The 25,246-nt window shown below is 41.5% G+C and overlaps 1 protein-coding gene across 7 annotated transcripts in view; it reads left to right on the plus strand.

The window, feature by feature from the left end:
• Positions 1-25,246, plus strand: part of LOC119648132 (ankyrin repeat domain-containing protein 12) — a 225,918-nt gene that overhangs the window by 38,343 nt on the left and 162,329 nt on the right. For 3 of the 7 annotated variants that reach the window (XM_038049669.1, XM_038049672.1, XM_038049673.1), the window contains exon 2: positions 17,354-17,972. The exons of 1 other annotated variant lie outside the window; for it this stretch is intronic. In XM_038049669.1, coding sequence (XP_037905597.1) covers positions 17,915-17,972 — 58 coding nt within the window. In that variant the 5' untranslated portion in view covers positions 17,354-17,914. Of the gene's footprint in view, positions 1-20; positions 39-67; positions 335-17,353; positions 17,973-25,246 lie in introns of those variants that run through there. 3 more of the 7 variants (XM_038049674.1, XM_038049671.1, XM_038049675.1) reach the window with 3 other exon arrangements.

Here is a 25,246-nt window from a genome sequence, read left to right on the forward strand (position 1 = left end):
TGTCCTGTTCACGCTAGGTGTGTGCGAATGGAACACAGGTGCTGCCCGATTGTTGGTTTGTCAGATAGCGCGGATTCCCCGTGTCCCCCCTTAGTGGCGCGCTCTCAGTTTCGTTGCTTGTATTTGTCGCTGTTATCGTTTTCAACAGTCCAAAATTGGATTATTCAATTATCCGGGGGCAGCCCTCGAGCAGTAATCGCATCTGAAACGTAATTGGAATCTGCTAACCGTTGTTCATCAGTTGATTGTCTCGTTATCGGCGTTGTTGTAACTGAAATCACGTTGCGCCGAGTTGAAATCGCGTCACAAGTATGCGGGTGTTGCGCGAACCTCGGTAAGTGTACACACGCGTGATCGGTCATCACACGCTCGAGGAAGCGTCGCTTTCTTGTGCGCGACAAAAGCAGCGACGATGTTGCTTGACAATAAACAAATGATGCCACACAGCGATAAATCAAATGGCATCAAAAACGTGATGTAGCCGCGATCCGGCTAAGACGCTACGCATCACCTACCATTACATGGATCCGAGATACAACGATCGTGACCGAGGATCGTTTCCGTCCAACTGCTGCCAAGCGATTAGCAGTTTGTTTTGATTCTTTCTTGGAAGTAGATCTCTCAGTATCTGCAAATGGACACGAACATTGATTAGTGCCACTCGAGTGCGAACTTGAAAAGTGACAAATGTTTTTGTGGTGTCTTTGCATTGAAAATGAGAGTGGATTAAGTGGAACTTTTCATTGTATGGTTGTCGCTGACGTTAACTAGGAGATGCAACCTAACTTTCGGAACCTATGCAATAAAAATCGCCCAATAAAAAAGAACAATTTGAAGAAATATATTAGGTCGTCCTAGAGTGACTCAGAGCAATTGTATAAACTTAACTCCACCCAATCTGTGGAGGGCCTTCCACAGATCTTCCAAAGCCAAACAAAGAAATCTATAGAAAACGTGTTCCCCTTTTTCCGATGCTTTCAACAGTTTTTCAAAGTCCTTGAATCATTCTGTACTTTTGCTCTTAGTACCTATTTCTTGTTAGAAGTATTAACCAATCTATCAGGCTGTTAGGGGATCTAACAGCTACTCCCAAAATTCAGTCTTCATCACAAAAAGTATCACAATTTCCGCTAGACAACTAAAAATTGACTTTGTCCATTTGGCGCCCAACGTGGGTACATGTCCCACGTTGGGCGCCATTTAAGCAAAACTTGGATAGCCTACTAAACGCTCCAATAATCCTTTTTCATTGCAAAAAAGGTTGAATTAGATGAATATATTACTATTAGTGCAGAAAATATCCTTTTTTCTTGTTTTCCCGAAGGGGCTGTCTTACCGAATTATAAAAAAACATATCCCAATCACCCAAATGACACCTTGCTGTTCTCTCAGCGGTTGTGAATTTAAAAAGAAAAGTAAAGAAAGGCAGATACCGAACATCCATGTTAAGTTGAGCTTCTTCCGCACCAATATGATGCCTGTTTTGTTAGATGTAAGCAGTACATGGAAAGTGACAGTCAATTGAAAATTACAAGCTTTTATCAACTCGTGTCGCTGCTGCACTCTGTCTTAAGTCAATAAAAACCAACAGTGTTCGGATCAGATACCCGTAGACATGTTCAACGGAAGAAAACAGTGGCAGTGGATAGGTCAAACATTAAGAGATGGCGATACCTCCATTGCATGTCATAGCCAGCGGCTTTGTACTTTGAGGATCTATGATATACCTAGTCTTGACCTCTTGTGCGCTGTGCAATCCGCGGAAACTTATTTACTTCCTAAGTTAGCAATTTCAACTACCCATCAGTACATAGTTGATTTCTTGTGAAGCGGTCTCCTGTAGATAAGGCTCATCATTGAGACCATTAGTGATTCCTAAGCGGCTATTCTGCCGGGTTCGTGTCTTGTGGCTCATTTATTCCTCTTAATGGAGCTTGGAAAAACTTACGTCATATTTTCCAATGTTCCATTTCCAATGTCATCGATATTAGCTAGACCTCAAGACACTGATACTGGGCGTTCGTCACTTCCAACTATTGGACAACTGGTAAAAAGGATCCCATAACAAAGCTCACACTGGATATAGGGCCCCCACGACTAGTACATCGGAATGCTAGCAATATTGAGGACAATAGGTCCCGTCCCAGCAGAATGAATACATCCGCTAATTGTACCAAATTTAGATGTGATTTCAATTGCTTCTCCTTCAATCTTCAAATGAATGGGGGAAACTTAGGATAGTTTCGCTTGCACCACTTCAGCAATGCTTAGGGAAATGGAGTTTTAGATTAGTGCCAGAAGTTTTCTGCTACATCAAAAGTGGTTTTATTGTCGATGTTTATATTCCGCGGACCGATTATAGCGAAAGACCCCAAGTCCTACCTTCCGCGGTCCTACAATACTATAAAATTTCGGAAGTTGAATAACTAGTCCAGTCTTCCTAGCATTCATCGTAAATCTGTTTTAAAAGCAGAGCAGTGGATCATGATTAATCAGTCCGTAACGAGGGTGATGGTACAACCCACTTAGCCCCAAGTAATTTTCTCCCGACCGATCCCATGCTGCCTCGCAGATCACTGTACATCTTGAGTGCGCTCAAGACATATTTCTCTTTGAAAATCGCTGTCTCAGTTGATTGGCCTTTCTGGTGGGCATGTTACCTGAAGTGAAGCGGCTAACTGACTATTCCGATCTTTTATGGTCCGATTATTTAGTCTTTGAATCTTTTTCGTAGAAGGGAAGCTAAAATCCTTCAAATATTAGCTTAACGAGCCGCCAAGGTATTGAAAAATAAGCCTGTGCCAAGTTTGTACGCTATATATTCCTTATATAGAAGACAGCTATTTCCTCTACTTTGTTTTCGGCAACAATCGTAATTCCAGCACTCAGGCCTTTAGTAGGCCAATGTACTACATATATCTATCCACTTTAGACAACCAAAACCATTTAGGACTGTGATCGGGTTTTGACTAGGGAACAAGGTCAAAATTTTGCAGCTGGTGCTCCAATCACTTTGGCCAACACATCATTATTCCCTCAATAACTAGGACAGAAATGATATCATCTCTCTGTAGCCAGGAAGAGATGATGTCATCTCTTTATTCTAACCATATCATCTGACCCCCAACTAATTCCTGCTCATCTCAATGAGGCTATGCTATTTTGGATGCTGAAGTCCTGTCTGCGAGTTGAAGGCTACAGGGCTAGAAGGCACATACAAAAGGCAAAAAGGGTGGGACAGAGTTTAATACCCCCACCATTGTCTAATGAGAGCCTCTACGACAACACTTAGTAGCAGAAGAACTCGTGCCCTGGGTCCAATTGCTCTACCACGATCCGAAAAGTAAAGTTCGAAGTATGGCGAGTGTATCAAAACAGTTTCGTGTCTCTATTGATGTTCATCAAGGAAACGCCCTCTCACCACTCCTCTTTGTTCTTGTTATGGACACTGTCACACGCGACATCCGACGTCCAGCCATCTATACATTGTTTTATGCAGATGCTATTTTCCTAGCGTCTAATAGCAGAAATGACTGGGAGCAACTTGTCCAAAAATGGAATACTCCCCTCAAGCAACACGGTCTCAGATTGAATTTGAATAAAACTGTGTTTCTGATAATCGATCCCCATGAAACAGCGGCAGTAATCTGCCCAGAACTGAGTGATTTAAATACCTCGGGTCAACGCTATCAACCAATGGAGAACTGCGTTATGAAATGGGTTCTCGCATTAACGCAACCTGGATGAAGTTGCGTTTCACAATTGGTGCTCTTTGTGATCGACGTATCAACGAGCGTCTCAAATCTAAAATTTACCGCAAATTCTCCCGTCCTGTCGCTCTCTATGGTTCTGAGTGTTTGCCGATCATAAAAGACAATGAACGGCATCCGGCGACGAATATGTTACGTTGAACTAGTGGCGTGACACGTTTTGATCATATCCGAAATGGATATCCGCGATCACTATGGGGTTGCCGCGATTGTGAAGAAATTATGAGGGAGGCGCCTTCGACGGTATGGTCACGTAATTCGCCCCAACAAGAATTCGCTTGCCAAGATTGGTCTAAACATCGAAGTTGATAGCGACTAAAAGGCTGGCCGAAGCAACGGTGCGTTGATACGCTGGATGGGGATTTAAAAGCGTCGAAATTTGCATCCAGATCAGGCATTTTATAGAAGCAAATGGCAAAATCGATCACGACGAGCCGACCCCGCCTGGGAGTGGGATGAAGGCTCGAGAAAAAGACGATTATCTAATGAGAACCGCCATACCAGAATATAATGCCATGAAGGAACTCCCACCTGAACAAAATTTGTTCATTGTCTCAAACTGAGAATCTACATTGGGAGTTTATGTTGCATTTTCCCAACAAATATGGTAGGTGTTAGCATCGCAGTTCGTTAATGTCTTTATTCTTGTCATTTGGATAGCCCTTATCAATGTTCCACCAGAAAATTCGTCGCCAGAGAAATAAGCAGGATACAAAGGAATCTCTTTTTATCTTTGTTAATTTGTTCTCCTCATGTGACGGTGTTACCCACATTTTGAGGCCAACTCCTGTATCTACTACTGATGGCGATGCGCTCAATTTGATTAGATCTTCGCTGTCGCTATGTCGGAATCCAGTTAATCTAGTGGCAGGCCCTTTGCTCGAACAGCGTACAGCCAATGACGAGGATATGAAAGAGATTTTCATCGTTGTTGTTACGGTCACCAAGCCCATAGCCAATAGTCACATGCCCGAATAAGGTGTCATCAGAGCCCATCCTGCCATTCACATCACCCGTCAAGGTCACAATGCCTCTTCTGAATTAAATATAATTGCTCATATGTTCGGCATTGGATTCTCGTTTACAACTACTAGGTTTTCTAGACTATAAAGGTACAGTGACGCAAGCCAGAGAGGAGTACTCAATTCCATCAATTCACTTCACTTACACCCAATAAGTTTAGCCGTGAAATTCTAGGTCACGTTGCAGAAAGTGAACATTCTGGAGGCCGTCGATACCGTTTTCGAGGAGCGTACGCACATTCCCGAAACCAATAATAAACTGTTTCCCCATAGTTAATAGGGAGGGTAGCCCGTACACGAAGCGCAGCTGACGTTTCGATATATATAAAGTTTCGAAACTTGTAGGCTGCTAGTGAAAAAATTCCAATCTTTTTTTTTTTGAGAATGCTGGGAGTCCTGAATTCGCACACACTTGATGACAGACCGGACCACTTGGGGGCAATTTACTTTCTCTCTTGTGGTCCACGGACTCCACTTTTTTGGGTCAAACACTCAAGTTTTAAAAAAAAAAAAAGTTGACTGACGGTTTCGTCCAGAGCAGAGGCAATTCCTCAGACGCTGCCTCATCACGCTGTCGCTACTTTCGGTCACGCTGCTCCCAGGGCAGTATGAGGCAGCATCTGAGGAGTTGCCTTTGCCCTAGACGAAACCCTCAGTCAACTTTTTTTAAATTTCGCTTGATACATCAAACAGAATAATTTTTGTGTATTGTTAAACGCTGCCAATGACGAATTGTGCTCTGGGCATGATAACGAGCAAAATAAAAAAGGCAGCATAAATAACAAATCATAGATACCAGAGAAAGTGCTGCAACTATCCTCAAGGAATCACCTGTTGCTTTTTGAAATGTGGCTCATTATAAGCATGTTTTTGTCATCGATTATGGAATTAAAGAGATGACACAGAAGGTAGGATGATCTTCAATGGTAAAAACCGAACTGGAACATTTAACAAAATTCTCTTTGAGTGATTGTAGTAATTTTGCCTTGGACAGTCCTTCATCTCAACGGGGACTTATCACTTGCACATTGCGTGTGGCGATAATAAAATTAAAGCTCATTGAATATCAAAGTGGAAGCAAAACCAACAGTGAATATACTGTACGCATGTCCTATGCTCCACAAAGAAGTAAACAAGAGACATATATATCACGTTGACTTTACGAAAGCTTCCCAAATTTTCAAGGACCAAGAGGAGGGGGGGGGGGGGTGAACATTTTTCCCTGAATATAACCATGTACGGTGGTGAAATGTCTTAGTGTTGACGTTGGCTGCAAGGATATGAAGAAGGTGTCTCAGAAAGTACAGACTTAAAGGCAGGAGTCATTCCCAGAAAATGCCCACCTGAAAAATATCGTAAAGATACACGGCTGGTTATCTATCGACATTTACTCGAAAACTGCCATAGTTTATAGTTACGAGTGCAGTTTTGAAAAGTTTGGTGCAAAGTAGACTATTATTATATAAAGTAGACTATTATTAACAAATTTATGGACAACCAAACTTGAGGTTTACCTGTGAATTTACTGCACCTTAGAACATCATGGATAGTCAGCATCATATTAAAGTGGAAAACGTTCTCTCCTAAGAAAATCTGGAGCCATTCATCATGTTTTTTGTTGCCAATAGGTAGATATTTAGTCATTGTTAATAAACTCGTTCGCCTGGATCTCTTAGAAGAAACAAAATATGATGAAAGCTAAGAAAGATACTCCAATTAACGTATTAGATTCTTCTTTATATTGTTTACAATTCTAATCACCCACTATCACAATATTTTTCAAGAAATCATTCACTAACGCTAATGCGGAGGAAGTGCTTTTAAATTTAGAATATCGACAACAACCGACAATCGAATGTGTTGCTTCCAGGCGTACTTGAACAGATCACTACATAGTGATTAGTCGTTCGAGTGGGGCACACACAATAATAAGAAATTCTTGAGAATGAGTCGCTGCTTAGATGCGATAAAAAATCTAAAAAGTTCAGTTCTTTAGTCGACGAAGAACATAAATCTGACATTAAAATCACTTTTATTTCGCTTATCAATATTTGAGATCTTCAAGATTCATTCTAGTGCTTTTCAGAGAAATTATAAGATGTTTGTGATTTATAGGTTTTTTTCATCATTTCCGTTAGTATTTTTTATAATTGAAGTAGTTCAGTAATTTGGAACTGTGACCATTGTTTGTACTATCAAATCTTTATTCTGTCTCCCTATATCATCGATCTGTTCTTTATGTTGAATCTGAGAAAGTGCTAGATTTATATCCGCAACTTTGGACATTCATCCAAGTATGATTTCTAGAATTAGTCGGTATTGTAAATAAATTACCATTCGAAATATTACTTCTTCAAATAGAGTCAATAATCTTCATTGTTTATTGTCCGGAGACCTTGCTTAATACTCTGACCCGACACTATCAATTTCATGCTGAGTAAGCAAGTTCATCGAAAAAGATACATACAAGACACGATTAATCGAAATCATTTGGAAAATTGAAACTCCTACACTACTCAATGGAATAAAACGAATAACAAAACCTTTGAGTAGCTCAATCACACTATGTAACCCGGCTACCAGCTTACAGATATAAAGACTGTGGAAAGGCATACAAAAATATCTATTTCAATTCTCAGATCTTATAAAAAAGCGCCATTTCATTCGTTTTAATAAAAGATGAAGACAAACAAACGAAGAGATCAAAAGAAGACGGAAGTAAGAAATTAGCTTAACAGTCTTTCGAAATGGATGCCGACTAGAGATGGGAGCATAAAGTGGATTCAGGCGAGAAACATAATGATGATGATCATTTCAAAATAGTTAGTAAACTTTGAGATAAGATTAAGTCGAATGGCTGGCTCACAAGGGATATTGTATCTTCAGCGGATATAGTGTTCGGTATTGATGAAATTGATGATTTTATATTTGTCCGGAAAATAATGTCTATTAATGTAATCTGGAAGTTGTTTTTCTCATATGAATTTAATGATTTTCGCAAATTGATAAGAGACATGAATATTTCCAAGCTTTAGGACGCCATGGAGAGTCAACGAAATGTAGATTGGTGTAGAAGATATTGATCTCAGAAATAAACCAATTCTACATTCATTTCTCAGGTTTCATACAAACGCAACGAATGTTGGTTTTGGTCGACCATGCCTTGGGAACTGTTTTCTACATAGTTATATTTTCCCATAACTGATTTCGATGCACTGGTACTTGGGCTATCTGTCCGTTCACATTTATTATTGAATAATCTTCGATTTTGGTATAATATAAATAAAGTCCGTATAAAAAGTATGAGATGTTGGCAGTCTTGACGCCGATAGTGCCCTTCAAAAAAACCAGCGGATGCGCACATCGCCGTAATAATTTCTTTTCGCGAAACTTCTCCAAAAAATGTTAGTGAAAATAATTTCACCTAATTCTGTATTATTCTTACTCAGTGCCGTCCCCACGTACCCAAAGAGGGCGTTCAGAATCAAGTCTGCAAGGGACTCATCTGAAGTGGCTCTTGCCATGGAGCCTCGCTGGAGGTCATCTGGTACCATGAGAACCGGGATGGCCCTCTGAGAGCATATGCTTCAGGAGAATGCGCTTTCGGCCCGATTATTTGCGGTTGGCCCCCTTGTGGGAGTTTCATGGTGGCTGTAGGTATGCTTGCGTCGCGCTCCTTGTGAGCTCAAGGGCCGTATAATTCGGGTGTCGTACCCCTTAGTTGCGTCAGAGGTGTTAGATTGGCCTCGCATCCACTGGTATGAATACTGAGCATGCACTAAGTATAAACCAGTACCGCTGTGCTAGTCATGACGGGGCTGTGACTGTGGTCTCCTAATAAATTCGTGTCCGAAGAGGAACTTGCGATTATACCTACAAGGCAGCTACTCACGTTAAACCCCCATGACCTTCATTATTCTCATTCACAACAACCCAAGGTGCATTTCATTTTCTGAAAATCACAGGCTCCACCCACATGTTTCTTGCATTTGGGAAACATATTTCTGCTTCAGCATGACTTGCAATCAGGCTGCACCTCAGGTTCATTATCAATTTTGTGACAGCAGTTACAGGATCAAGACAAGAAAAATCAGATATGATTTCACCTATAAACGATCATCCGACCTGAATCTTACTTTTTCAATCGTCTCAGATATCTTGTGATATTTGGACATCACATTTTGTTATTCCCTCCGACATCTGACATTTTTCTAAGCACTGACTTCTTCATATTTCTGTTCTTTACAAATGGTCACCCTTTATCCCCACGTATCTATACTTTAAGCCAATGATATTGAAATATCTGTGAATTTTGATTATTGCATTATTATTTTTCTTTCCGATCTACCTGTAAATTAGGGGCCTGGAGATAATTGTGTTTGATTAGTAAATTATCCACAATGCTACCTTACCTACCTAAAAGTAGTGAACAATCTCTCTCTAGTATCTTTCGACTGAGGTTATCCATTTTTGAGATGCTTTTTACAGAGTTTTAATTTTATCTTTTCCTTGATGTTATCTTCCTTTTATAGTTATTTACTCATATCCAAAAAGAGCGTTCTATGGAATCCACAATCTTAAAGTCTAGTATTGTCCATTAAATTTCACGAATTATGTTGAATATCCTGTAAATGCTATAATTTGCGTGGGGTAGTGGACGAAGGAAATTACGAGTATTTTTCATGTTTTTTTTTATGTGTGGAGGTGGAAATTTTAAAAAGATGCTGCTGTGCCAGGATTCTCACCCACTAAATGGGCGGCGCATTTGGGACGGTCTGGGAACTCATCCAGTCCGGAGCAATTCAAGTATTCCCTGTATCCCTGCGTAATCACAAAACCTTATTAAAATCGGTTTACTGCCTGTCTGTCGGTCACACGCATTTTTCTCGGAGACGGTTGTAGCTACTGACACCAAATTTGGCAGAAAGGTGGGAACTGTGAACGCTCACGCATATAGTGAGTTATATCCTTTTACGTCGAATTTAGGGGGAGGGGTCCCCATACATTCAAAAGGGGGGTGTACATTTTTTTTCATCAAATATAGTCATGTGGGGTATTGAATTAAAGGCCTCGGTTAGTACTTTTCGAAGCCGGTCTTAGTTTTGACATTTGTTGCAAAGATAGGGAGTCCGTGGGGTTGAAAGTGATCATTTCTTCAACGGACCCATTCTTAAAAATTACTTAACGGAAAAATCTGAAAAAAGTCAAGAGGCTGCCACTATATGGTGCCTAGGCTCCGAAATACCCTCCATACCGATACCTGTTCAAATAAAGTTAATAATAGTACATTACTATAATTTTTAGTAATTAACAGGAAAACCCTCCTTAAGTTCATGGTTCTACCAAATTTGGTAAAAATCGCACTATTACTAGCAAAGTTATACTAGGTCAAAGCTGTCGCTTCTGTGCAAATTCAAGACTTTGAATGTCAATATCACTTGAAAGTGGATATTTTCACATAATATATGCATATATTACGTGCTACATACTAATGGGACAAATGCACACTCATATCTCTTTATAAAAGAAATACACAAAACCTTTTATACCTGAAGCGTCTAGCTTCCGGTTTCCCGACTTGTTTTTCTCTGAAAGTTACAAGTTCCCCTCATATGTTCCTTCCATTTGAGGAACATATTTCTGCTTGAGCATGGCTTACAATGAGGTTGCACCTCAGTTTCATTATCAATTGTATGACAAGCCTACAGGAGCAAGACAACCACAAATCCACCATCAGAATCCTCAAACGCAAGGGGTGGAGACGTCCAAAGGTGATTTTCCCTATAAACGTTCACTGGGATTGACCCTTACTTTTTGAATTGCACCAGATATTTTTTAATATTTAGGCATGACATTCTGTTCAGACACCTGTTATTTTTCTGACCTACCTTCCCCACGTATCTATGGTTACTTTGTCAATAAGGAAGTGATATTGAAATGCCTGTTAGTTTCGATTATTGCGTTATTATTTTTCTTCCCGATCCAAATTACGGGCCTATCAATGTTTGAGATGCTTCTCGCGGAGTTTTAATTTTTTTGTTTTCCAAGAAAGTTTCTTCATTTTTTAATTATTTATTCATATCAAAACAGCATTCTCCATGATATTGACAATCTAAAAGACTCGTCCTTCTATCGTTCTCCTTCTCTACCTGGAATTCAGTTGCTTTCTGTCTTTCTGATCGATCTTGCAAGATTTCCTTTTAATGCGCATTCACGATGTGTTCATTGGGAATCACACTCTGTAACATCTGAATCGAGAATTGTTATGTTGAAGCCTTTTTTCATTTCCTCTGTCATTCTCCCTGACTAGTTTAGTTACTATCAAAATAGGTAGAATATTCGTCTTTTCATATCTACCAATCTGGGTCACATCCGGAACCCTTGGACAACTTGTTTTGAATAAAGGGCTGAAATGCATTTTCTCCCAAACTGTCAGACTGCTGTTCTGAGACAAACTACCTGCTAAAACACCACTCTGTTGCTTTTAGGTTTCTAACCTACAGCCATTTAGAAGGGTTTGTTTGTCATCTCTCCTATCCATTTGCATCTTTTTCGTTTAAAGAATATCTGGAGTGCAGGAGGACCCCGTCACTACATATGTTCACTTTTCAGCATGGCCTCAATCAATATGTCGGTAAGCACCTGATCGCTTCTAACAAAGAAGCTCCCGTCTTCTATAGAAGAAGAAAATATGGTAGTAAATACGACCATGATTTCCCAATTTGGTGCAATCAAAACCAGAAATAGCTGTGTCCACTGGGTAGCTAGTAATAGTGATCCCCGCTCAGTGCTCATCTATATTATGGTTGCACTTCTCTGATTATCTACCCGTGCTTGTACTCTTCCATAAGCAACTCCTTGCTTATATTTCTGACTTTTTCTAAAGAATATGTATCTCCGCTCCGCATCATGCAAAACGATCGCTTTTACTCTCGTTATCACCAATACCGATAGTTCCGAACCAGTGCAGTAAGAGGACCCTACACGCAAAGCCCCCGACTTGAACCTGCTTACTAAGGTTACTAGCCCATACATGGCATAGAGAAGGATGAATTGTACCGTGTACCAATGACAATTACTAGAAACGGAGTAATACGTTCCGGCTGCAATCTGTGTGTGCTTTCAGTTATGATTTCAGCAAAAAAAGGTCTTCTCTGCTCTTCCTCATCAGCACCAAACTGCCAAATATGGGTCGAAGTACCGAGTGGTCGGGATTCCATCTAGTCCTGGTTAGTTTGTTGTCCTTCATGGGCAAGATCACTTCTTCTATTTGCTCTACCATAAACAGTGGCCTTATGCAGGATATCTCTCCTGGTTCGCAGGGTTGCAGAGAGGAATCGACTGATACATATATTTTCCTTGTTTAGGAAAATAGCAAAGATATGGCAACTAGGATAAGAACATTTCTTTGGTCCTTTCCTTTGTTCAAATTCCGCTTTATTCAAAATCTCCGTTCGAAAACCATGCCACATTGCATGGTGGTCTTTATACTGGCTTCATCAAGATATTGACTATTTGTTCATTAGTGAGCATCTGTCACTTCCGAACTCGTCCCGAATGGCTTGATTGATACATAATTTTTCAAAGCAATTCGCTTACTGTACAGCTTCTGCGTTGTTGTCTGAAGGATTCTAATGTTGAGATCAACAATTTCCTGAGATATATTTTTCATGTTAGCCTTTAGCTCCCTTGCTCGCTCCTATAATCGCGGCCCCTGTCCTCGATATGATAACCATCGGCTGTTAACTTCACCTGCATAGGCGGTTCCAATATCTGAAGCCATCCCCCTGGTCCCGTTTGTGCTCGACTTCGTTGTCTTCTTACTTTTGTAAGGTCTTGAGAGTGAATCTGGAGAGTGTCTTAAATCCTGTAACGTCCCCTTCGTTAAGATTTCAAGTAACTTGGGATCAGAGTCGAACCCAGAACAACGAGAAATTTGGAGACCAATACTCGAACTACTTAACCATCGCGCTGTCCAAATCAAATCCTCTAAACTTGAGAGATTTGAGGTCTGTTACTGCGATCAACCCGTCGTCAAAGCATAGACCAGCAAACAGCTTTTGCCTTTCTCTTCTCGTATGTACTAATTTGACGGTGCATTTCCGAGTTGATTGAACGTCAGCCTCCCGATCTGGATGCTCGGGCTCAAATGACGCTTGGTCATGGATGCTTGTGTTAGTCTTCGTTTCACTTGTAGAGCATTAAGTATGATTAGAATAAAGCTGAAGACCAGTCTTAAAATTCAAATAGGAAAAACATAATAATATGGAAAAGAGATTATGTGGGTACTCTATTCTCTACAATAAAGCGAACAAGGAGCATACAGCATATTGGATCCTTGATTCAAAAACTACTTTCAGGATCGCTAATTTGAACAGCTTGGCGCGTACTTCAATTCATAGGAATACCTTTTAAATTTGCACAAGTTGGAGCTGAAATGGATATATTTCTGTAGTTAGTTAGTAGTTATTGTAGTTATTGAGAAGTCCTTAAAAATGGACGGATCTTCCGTCTCTGCAATAAATTTACTTTAGACAATTTTTTAGTTTAGTTAGTTCTGTTTCTTTTCCACATCTCCCTTCGGAAGTAGCTGAATTATCTTCTTTGGCCACGAAGTTTTCTCCGGTCTAGTATTCTCCGTCGATATCTTCATGACAAAACAGAATAATAAGTAGGTAGGTATTAGTGGCGGCTCCGGGGAGCCTAATTAGCGCCGTGGTGCCCACTTTAATGCCTCAAGTTCTCAACACTATAACTGCTGTGATAAGAGCAAGGGGACAGAGTGCAGCCGGCTCAGATCTTCCCGATCTAGACCGTAGCATTTACGAAGAGAAGCAGCTCTCCCACGCTGAGGCTACAGATCTCTCTGATGTCTTCAAAAAATCTGGTTTCCGTAGCCGTAGCCTCTACCCAGTACTGGCCAATCGTAAATGAATTACTTGAGGGTTTCTTCTTTTTCTCCGCACTTTCGGCAATGCGAATTGTAGGGTACGCCAAGTCTGGCATGGTCTCCTTCCGGCCGGTGCCCCATGCAGACAGCCGTCCGTAGTCTTGTACGCATTTGCACGCACCTGGCGCAAGAGCTTTTGCGATTGGGTCTTGTTATAAGCGGGCCAAAGTCTCCTTGACTTGGCGATGAACCTGCGCCATTTGAGGTCCGCTTCTACTAAATATTGCTAGTAGATTCCACCGGTGACAGTTGCTAGCGGGACACACATTGTGCTCTACACCTCCCCCCAGAGGCACTACCAAGAACAAAGTCCCGGCGGGCCAGTACGTCAGCCTCCTCATTCTCCTCTATGTTTCTCTTACCACAAACCCCCAGAAGGATGACCCTGAGCGTGCCCCCCAGCCCCAGCGTCCCCATCAGCTTGGAGGATGTCTTCATTGAATATATGGTCTAAATGATTGCTTGATTGTGGCTCAAAATGGCTATGTTACGTTTGGGGCTCGGATCATGCCCCAGACATCGATAGGTTTCCGGTATCGCCAGTGTATTTCAAGCGGAAATACTTGACCTCTGTTTCCTGTTTTCTATATCGTGCAGTGTAATGTCTAGCAAGTAGTCAAGCTTGCGCTTCCTAGTTAATAGCACTATAGCGGCCTTGCTGTATTGATGTGCAACCTCGCCCTCTATCAGTTACCAGCAGTTCCCAACTCCAGTTGGATTTTAACATGTTGGATGTACTCATATGCACAGGTTAATCCAATATCGTTAGTGTAGCTCTGTATTTTCATTCCAACATGGGTTAGCTCTTCTAAGAGTTCGTCAACTACCATACTCCGCATTATTGATGGTAGTTCTGCTTCCTAGGGATAACCTTTGGTTGTATTCATGAGAATAAAATTGGTGCCTTTTCTATAACGTTTTGTCCTCAGAGAATTCTGAATTCCTGCATGCAATGCCTTGTCAGAAGCACCTTCGATGTCCAAAAACGCAAAATACCTGTATTGAATCTTCTCAAAAATGACATTTACATTTCTTACAAAAACTTGTTCATTCAATGAACCTATTTCAATCAAACTGATGATCTGTCATTTGTCAAACAGGAAAGGAAGTTGTCAACATACGGAACAAATCCCCAAATCTGGTATATTACCACGAAAACCGATACAATGTTCTGGTCGCCTGTTCATAGTTGTATAATTCCCAATTAACGTGGGACAGGACTGTAAGGGGAAGATTCAACTTATGTTTTTGTTCAAACTGATTATGAAGCCAGATTCAAAGAAAAACTCATCATCTGTAAAGCAATAGGTTCAGCTGCAATTAGACATGGGTATGGGAATACAGGGGAACCAAAATTAGGACGCTACCTTCTGCAGTGCCTCAATGCCTGGAGCTGCATTTTTCAACTTGAGAGTCACCACCTCACTTATGAGTGACTGTCAGAGTAATTTCCATCTACATGTTTTCATATATGATCTGTATCTCCACCTAAAATAAATCGGTGCCATGGGGAAAAAGGGTTCGGAGCGCACAATGAGGGTGGCGAGCGTAGAATCGATTTTGCGCACACCCATGACCTTGTACTAATGAACACATGGTTCATCAAACGATTGTCTCATTTTCCTACATTTTATAGTGGAAACAAAAATGCAAATCGGCTATATTCTCATAAGACACCGACATTTTACCACTGTCACTGATTGCAAAGTCGTTCCCTATAAGACCATCACACCTCAACATCGGCCGTTGATTGCCGTCCTGCGAATTAACCCACCGATAAAACAGCGTGAGGAACGCACTGGCCCGCGGCGCATTAAATGGTCTCGATTTGGTGAGAAGAAAGAAGGAATGATCTCACTCACACGATTACCGATCATTACGAATGTGGAAGAATCGTGGAATCAAATGAAAGACACGATCCACAAAGCGGCCCCTGCAACCCGAGGGGTCACCAAGCCGGGTAAGCGGTACATCAACCGAGATACTTGACTTTGGAATGAGGATGTTGAAATGAAGGTCCGTTAAAAGAAACGCCTCTACCACAAATTTCTCGACGATAAAACACCGGGCAATTGACAAATTTATAAGAATTACCGTTCGATCCGGCTACTTTCCCATACCATGAAGATTTTTGAACGCATTCTTGGCAACCGTATTCGCGAAATTGTTAAAATAACGGTGAATCAAGCCGGATTTGTCAAAAATTGCGGAACTATTGACGCAATACACGCTGCGCGGTTACTCATGGAGAAAAACCGTCAGACGCATCGCCCTGTTTACATTTCCGGATCTAGAGAAAGCGTGCTTTACGACAACACTTAGTGCCAGAAGAATTCGTGCGCTGGGTTCAGCAATTGATCCGAAAAGTAAAGTTCGAAGTCTGGCGGGTTTATCAAAACCGCTTCGTGTCTCTGTTGGTGTTCATCAAGACAGCGTCCTCTCACCACTCCTCTTTGTTCTTGTTATGGACATCCAACGTCCCTACACACTGCTTTATGCAGATGATGTTTTCCTAGCATCTGACAGCAAAAATGATCTCGAGCAACTTGTCCAAAAGTGGAATGATCGCCTCATGCAACACCGTCTCAGATTGAACCTAAACAAAACTGAATTTTTGACGACCGATCCCCATGAAGCAGGCACAATCACTGTCAGCGGCAATGATCTGCCCAGAACTGAGCGATTTAAGTACCTGGGTCAACGCTATCAGGCAATGGAGAGCTGCGTAATGAAATTGCTTCACGCATTAACGCAACCTAGATGAAGTGGCGTTCCACAACTGGTGTTCTTTATGATCGATGTATCAACGAACGTCTCAAATCAAAAATTTACCGCAATGCCATCCGTCCTGTCACCCTCTATGGTTCTGAGTGTTGACCAACTATAAAAGACAATGAACGGCGTCTTGTGGTAATGGAGACGAAGATGTTACGTTGGACTAGTGGCATCACACGTTTAGATCACATCCGAAATGAGGATATCCGCGATCGCCATGGGGTTGCACCGATCGTGGAAAAGTTGCGAGAGAGGCGTCTTCAATGCCATGGTCACGCAATTCGTGCTAACGAGAATTCACTTGCCAAGATTGGTCTGAAAATCGAAGTCGATGGTAAACGACCAAAAGTCAGGCCTAAACAACGGTGGCTTGATACGCTGGATGGGGATTTGAAAGCCTCGAGATTGCACCCAGATCAGGCATTCGATAGAGCCAAATGGAGAAATCGATCACGACGAGCCGACCCCGCTTGTGAACGGGACAAAGGCTGAAGAAAAAGAAGAAGAAGATTCTATCTTAGCTATTATTATATTCAGTAAGGTTGGCTGTAATTTGTACCATTTATTAATTGCAAAAGAACTCAAATTTTTAACGTCACTGCTACGTAATGCTATGCTATATGTCAAAACGTCTGATCTAAGAACATTTTTAAAAATGAAAATTGCAAAATATTTATAACGATGAAAATGTGCTCTCATTTTCGATACACTGTTAAAAAGTTAATTATGTATATATATTCGAAAATGTACACGTTTTCCCATGCTCTTAGAACAGATGTTTTCTTTTCATTACTCTGACTCTGAAATCCACAACATCATCTGAACACCACTTCCAGGCTCTTCTGCGTGAAACAATGGTTAATAACTCTCGTCTACGCTTAATACTTGAACCGATTCGTGATGGAAGAACATATTACGCAAAATGTACAAGTGTAAACTGCAAGTTGTAAACCTTTTAAAGTGACGAAAAGTTTTATTGGTATAACTTTTGTATGATAAAATCAACTCCTATTCAATGTAAATTTAAGTGAAACTTGATGTGATATCTTTAGACGACATTTCTGGTTTTTTCCTCTATCAAATGTTACTTTACATTCGTTCGCAACATATAACAAATCAGACTGTTTTTACTTTTAATTAAACAAACCATGTGACAACAATATAAATCCATTATATTTAGTAAATATACACAACTCTATATTCTCCGATCGTTAGTTTAATAATTCCACTATATCTAATAAACGTATTTAAAGAAATGTAAACATAAGCGCTTACGTCTTACCAAAAATTAAAAAAAGAAAAAAGAAAATAAATACAACCAACAAGTATACTTAGTGTAGGAATTTCAAATTGAAAATATAAAATTAATGCGAAAACGTCATTAGAGAACTGACAAAATGAACAAACAAAATACTCCAGTGCAACGTCGTACACCAGCCTCTCAACAATCGAAAGGTAAATTTTGCTTTATATTTCCATTATTAGATGGTATTTCGTTATTTGTTCTTCTGTTGAATACATTTGGATAAATATAGTTGACGTACCGAAGGTGGTCTATATTCTAACAATTGAACAATTGAAAAAGTATCTCAACATTACGGATAGAGCGGAGTTAAACACGAGCGTAATAACAGGTTTCTAACTACACCATTAGAATTGTTAGCTTCTTTTAATTGTGCCTTGATAATGGCGAATTGTGGCCGATATAAAGGATAAACTTTTTCAAGTTGGTATTTTGTGTGATATTTCGACATAATATTTTTAGAAATATTTTTAGATACGAAATAATTTTTTCCTTTAATTAAGGATTTACGTTCACATTGGAAATACCTCCTACGATGTTAGACATTTTTTAGCACAACATTTTTTCAGGTACTCGATATTACGCTTCGCTTCCTCTCAAATAAACGCACGTGGACTGTTTCACTCTTATCACACGATCCCTTCTGGAGGTCCAATTCCAGCTTTTAAGGCTTTCTTGAACACAAAACTTTATTAAAATCTGTTTCCTGTCTGTCTGCCTGTCGTTTTTGACGTTCAAAGTCTACAACAGGCTCCTACCGCACGTTTATGTGAGACTCTTACTCATTAAGACCACCTCCTTCTGCTTCGCTTACCCCGTGAGACCGCCCTCTCGGTATTACATCGCCGGGAAGGATCAATAACGAACTACGACTCGTGCCATTATTTACTACTTTCCTCCGAAGCTCCTCCTTCCTCAGGAGATTGTAGATCGTTTTCCATCGGCGTCCAAGTTTTTTCATAGACTAACCTGTCTATGAAAAAACGGCGTCAGTTTCCACCTTCGCTCTGTGTGCGGCGAACAGGCTGTTAAAAACTGGATGCTCCGCATTCTCCGGGGTCATCTCGCACGTTGAGCCATATAGGGAGTTATCACGCTCAAAGAAATAAAGGTATGCACGGTACCCTTCGTTTCCACTTAGGAATTTAGTTAGGTCGTAGCTAACTTCGCCTTCGTTTGATCCATTTTGGGACATATAGAATAATCCTACGAGTCCAGCGTCCTTTAGGGGAATCATTCCATTTGTTTTACCACTTCAAGATAGTTTCACTGCATGCTAGTTTCTGACGATAGATAGCGGGCTAACTTACTGCATATGATGGGTCATAGAGGTGTCGGCACTCGTCCGCTAAGAGGCATTTTTTTTTCGGAGTAGGGTACTTGAATGCGTGTTGGACTTCCGCAACAGTACGCTGTCAGACTATCAGCTAAACACCTCCCTGTCATCAGAGAAGTAGCCTGGAACCGTTTGACACATTACTTCGAGCTAGCCCTTCCGCTCTCCCGGCCTTCAAGTCAGGCAATTCCTTTCATCAACGGGAGGGGAGGGAGGAAGGAAGTTGTTGTTAGTTAAGGGAACCCTTTACCGTCTGATCCCTCCGCCGGTCGAGTTCAATCTTCTTTCCAATAAGAAGAGCTCGAACATAATGCGCAATACAATTCCAGCTGCCAGCGCTCTTCAGCATCTCTCTAACAATGTTGCCTGGAGAGAGCTCCCTCGTGTCTGCATAAAGCTGCTGACGAAAGCCGTCCCACTTTTCGCAAGAGAAAATGGTGTGTTCAGCGTCGTCCGCCACTCCATTGCAGAACATACAATCAGGAAATCGCGCCTTCCCGATCCTGTGCTGGTAACACTGAAAACCTCCATGCCCACTTAGAAGTTGGGTAAGGAAGTAATCAATCTCACCGCGCGTTCTTGTCGATGAGCCGCGCGTCCATCTGCCCCTTGGCTCATTTTGCCAAGAAAGTTGCCACTCGTTAAGGGCGCGTTGACGTTCTTCACGGGCAACCACGTCTCTTAAGTTCTCGCCCTTGCAGCGGTAGATAGGTTTGCGCTCCTTGGCAAGGAAGGCAACGGGGATCACTCCCGCGATCACTATCACAGTCGGTTCGGAGACGATGCGATAAGCAGACGCCACTCGCAAAGCTCCCCGCCTCTCACTTAAGCAAGGTGTTTACGAATGCACCTCCTTGTCAAGGGCATCAGCCCATACCTCCGCACCATAGAGCAGAACCGACTGCGTTGCTCCCATAAGGAGACATCTCATAGTTGATATAAGGCCCCCAACATTCGCCATTAGCCGACTCAAGGCCGCGACTTCAGCTGTAGCCCTGTCCGCTGCTGCTTTGATTTACTCGAAGAAGTTCATCTTCGAGTCGAGCATTAAACCAAAGTATTTAACCGCTGGTTTAGACTCTATAGTCAACTCGCCGATCGATATGGGACGCAGGGTCGGGATTCTCCTTCTGCTCACGATGACTAGTTCGGTCTTTTCCAACTCAAGGCTGAAACTGTGAGCAATCATCCATCCGCTTACCCGTCACATCAATATGCCAAGTCTGCTTTGCGCCTGTTCAACAGTGCGTCCGGCAACAAGTGCGGCAACGTCGTCTGCATAACCGACCAAGCGCGACTCGGGCATATCGAGTCTCAGCAGACTATCGTAGCAAGCGTTCCAGAGGTCCGGCCCTAGGATGGATCCCTGTGCTACTCCCGACGTGATTTCCATCCTCCTTTGGCCGTCTAGCGTCTCATAGAGCAGGGAGCGGTCTTTCAGATAATCCCTCAATATCCGCAAGAGATAACTTGGCACGTGAAATAAGTTTTCTAGTATGCCTACCATATCTGTCCATCTTACGGAATTGAAGGTATTTCTGACATCACGCGTTATGAGGAGCACTATCCGTCGAGATCGGGGGCTGTGTGCCTCGACTCGATGAACCGCATCTATGACCTTCATAACAGCATCCACTGTAGATCTCCCTGTTCTCAACCCGAACTGCCTTGGGGATAAGTCTCCGGTGGCGCGGATCGCTTCAGCGAGTCTACCCCTGATGAGCTTCTCGAGCACTTTTCTGCAGACGGGAGCTCCGGGTCTCCTTTACCCTTACTGATCAACGTGAGTCTGGCCACTTTCCAGCGACAAGGAAAAATCCCCTTCTTCAAGGAAGCGTTGAACACTTAAGCAGCAATTCTGGCAGTTGGCAGAACACCAGTTTGTAAACGCCGGGATGCCATCAGGGCCGGGCGCCTTCCTGTTTCTCATAGTGAGAACCTTTCCTCGAGCTCGCTCACTATGAAAAGGGGGCAATCCTCGACGCTTTCCGCGTTATTTCTATCAACCCGTACAGGGTGTCTGGGGTATAACGCCCGTATAATTCGGTCCATCTGGTCTTCGCAGAGCCCCGATTTTCAGGGTCACAAGCTTATAATCAAGTCCCCTCGGGTACTCATTCACCTCGTTAACAAGGTTCTACCAGCCACGAGCTTTGCTTTTATTTATAGCGCTGCGGAGTCTCCTTTTTGTTGATCTATACTGTGCCTTTATGACGCATGCCTCCTCGTTGGCGTGCAAACGTTGTGTCAAACAGCGGAGCTTATGACACTCCCTCCGTAGGTCGGCAATTTTTGCCGTCCACCAGTACATAGAAAGCTTGTCGCGCCTGGGGCCCCTCCGGGGCATGGAAACCTCACACGCCGTCGTTATCAGGTTCATTACTGAATTAACGACGATGTCAGCTGCGATACTACCACCAAGAGACAATGAGGACCATGCCTGGAACCACAAATACTCCTTCGTCTGATGTTGCACGGTAAGCGAACAACGTTCGCAATACACTCAATCGATATGGCGTTGCGAATTTCATTCTATTGGGTGCGCTGAAACACTGCATCGGTTAGCTGTCAAAGTCAAAAAGACAATTTGCTTACATTGTTCATACATCATATTTTCTCAGACAGTGGGTGGTTTAAACGCTCGAAACTGCCGATTTCGACATCAAGGGCAAACCAGGGCGAGTCAAGGGAAACAATTTGAAAACGAAGAATTAGAGACCCTCCTCTGTGAAGACTTGTATCTAACGCAAGATGAGCTCGCAAAAGAACTAGGCGTTTCCAGGCATTTGAAAGTGTTGGGGTTCATCCATAAGGTAGGAAATTGGGTCCTGCACAAACTGAAGCCGAGAGATGTCGAAAGGCGATTATGTATGTCTGAAATGTACCTGGAACGCTACAAAAGAAGGTCGTTTTTGCATCACATTAATACAGGCGACAAAAAATGAATACAATATGATAACCGGAAGTGCATCGTATGTGAAGCCTGGCCAACCAGGAACATCGATGACAAAGGCGAATATACACGGCTCTTAAGATAAGGTTCTGTATTTAGTGGGTTTAGAAGGGACCGATCCACTACGAGTTGCTGAAATCAGGTGAAACCATTACGGGACAGTTGTACTGACAATAATTAATTCGTTTGAAGCGAAATTGACAGAAAAACAGTCGGAATATGCGACCAGGCACGAGTCTGTAACTTTCCATCATGAGATCGCTCGGTCACACATTGTTATACCGGTCAAAAATTACTTGGAGAATAGTGGCTGAGAATTTTTACCTCACCAGCTGTATTCACCAGATTGACACCAACCGACTATCATTCATTTCTTTCGATGCTAAATACACTCACTGGAACATACTTTACTTCTGCGCAATGTATCCAAAATTGATCGATTTGATTCTCAAGCACTCCTTGGGCCCTGGTTTAAATTCAGTTGTAGGAACTTCGTTAACTGAAAGCTGAAATCGCTTTCTTGAACGCCGAACATTTATAACTGCCTGTGATATGGTCCTGTGTTTTTCTGCATACCAAGCATTTAGGATTCCCATTGCCTTTTTGGCAATAAGTCTTTCTTCTGCGGATCTGCGGCATAATTTAGATCTTTCGTGTTTGCCTGTACAGTTTCCCGAAATATGTCGAAATTCCTGGCATGTGAAACATCTCTTTGGCGATAGTCGACAGCTGACCCAGCCGACGCGAATTTTGCCAACAGCAATAGCTTTTTTCGCCGCTTCGGATGGCAAGGCTATTGTGGTCGTTCTGAATACCACCATAGGCATTATGTAGCCTGATCACATTGGACTCAAGAATCGAATCTAGTTAAAATTGAATGTTTAAGGCCTCGCAGATCTCCGCTTTTGTGATGACATGAAATTTTGTGGAAAGATGGCAACTGTGAATGCCTACATATGCAGTGAATTATATCCTTCTGGATTAAAGTTAGGGGGGGGGGGGGGCATACATGCAGAAGGGGGTTTTGTTCACCCAATGCGACATATCAAATGAAAGGTCCCGATTAGTACTTTTCGAAATGTTCCGATTAGTACTGTTCGAAGCAGATCTTAGTTTTGAAGCCCGTTGCAAAACAGGAGTGAGGAGATCATAAAAGGGTCACTTAAATTAAAGGGTCATTGTCAGAAAAGACCCAAAAAAAAAAATCTCAAAAACATCATGATGACCCCTCTATATGACATCTTGACCCTGAAATACGCTCCATTCCGATATCCGCCCAAATAAAGTTAATAATATAATAGTTTATTAATATATTTTAAAAATTTACTGCGAACTCCCTTTAAGTTCATCCTAGACCCATGAAATACACTTGTATATATTTTAATATTCTAGTATACTGCATATTGGAAAGTTTGGTGGAAATCCTACTATTATTCACACAGTTACAGTAGGTCAAAATTAGCTCTTTTGCGTCAGATTGGTACTCCCTACGAGATAAAATGTCAGTACCCCATCGAATTGAATATCGGGTATGTTCACCATACCTAGATATTCATGTATAAAAATTCAACGAAACCCTTCACACTTCCGAATTGTTTCCTATTGAAATTGCTTAGCAAGGGAATTCCGCAAACATTTTCCTTCTTGGGTACAAACAAGAATGAAAATGTTCCCATGTACTTTCATTCCCGTGCCCAATTCAATGTATCAAATGAGATATATTTGATTAAATAAGATAACTACTATATAGCCTCCACTGTCTCATTTATCAATTGAATCTTATTTTCTGGCTTGGATTTTTAGATACAAAGTTGTTATGCCCTTTTGATGTTTGACCGGATTCACCAGAATTCCGGAACTCAAGAAGGAAGAGTTACTCAACGAAAGAATTTCCTCTTCCTGTCGCTCGCAGAGTTTATTCTAAAGTAACACACCGAACAATAGACTAATGCCAAAATAATCAATGCCTCGCATAGTTGAAAGCCATAAATCCTAACATAAGGTCTTCTTGATGTCGCAATCGTCCGTCCTCGTCCCTAATTCCTCGAACAATGGAAAGTAATCTATGTACATTGCGATGTATGGAGAAGTGGTTTGAAAACACTAAACAAAATTCAAAAATTTATCTAAAAATTATGTTCTTAACAACAATCTAAACATAGACAAATAGATCAACTCATCTTACTCTTTCATGCTTCATTTATAATTTACTTTCCCGAGTTGTTTGTCATCTTATTGACTTTTGGGTATTTACTCCTTACGTACATGTCTCCGAGTATAAACATTTGTTTCTTGTCTGTATCTGCGAACCACTTAATTTAAATGCAAATCTAATCTTTCATCTATTTGGTCGAGGAAATATATTCATCCTTGTATTTCGGAGTTCCGGATTATGTTTTGTGAATTCAAAGTTCATCTTATGTCCAATGATTTCATGGCTTTTCGGCTTTAGATTTAATACTTCAAACTAAAAAATTCAAAATACTTTTTATTTGTTTATTCCACTTATCAGAGAGTTCCATTGTAAAGACAAAAAGGGAAAGACACACTACTATAAAAGCTGCAATTAACGCCGGAACGAATAGAAGGAATGACGATAATCGTTTGTGCAGGCATTAAAAGGCCAGGATATTAGGGCAACTAAGATTATATCACAGACAAAAAGACTACACTCAAGAAATTCGTCTCTCGGCACATTGCTTGAATTCGTATATTGGAAGAAAATCATTGCACATGTTCGACGTTCTTCGATTGGTTGCCCGTGGAAAGTTTCGGGCATTTACTCTGGTGTTACAAGTTTCTGGACTTGTACAAATCGCAAGTTCACTCACGTCATCTATTTTCTATATCAGTATGTTGACTTATTTCGCAATGCGTAGAAAGGGGTTCGTAAAAGTGGAGACTGGAAGATCATAGCTGAGGAGGGACTCATTTTTAGTTTCCTGAAGGCCGAAGTAGGTTCTTCGGCCTAGCAAAACTAATGCTAATGCTACTTCTGAAGCATATCTGTCGGTGGCGCACTATAAAAAACGAATTTTTGGATAAACCATTCTAAAGATTGTCATATTACCGTTTTCGATCAAAAGAGAGAGATCAGAAAAGCAGACAATAGTCGAGCTTACATGAAGTCAACAGTC

The sequence above is a fragment of the Hermetia illucens genome, chromosome 2 (assembly GCF_905115235.1).
Source record: "Hermetia illucens chromosome 2, iHerIll2.2.curated.20191125, whole genome shotgun sequence".
Classification (NCBI taxonomy): domain Eukaryota; kingdom Metazoa; phylum Arthropoda; class Insecta; order Diptera; family Stratiomyidae; genus Hermetia; species Hermetia illucens.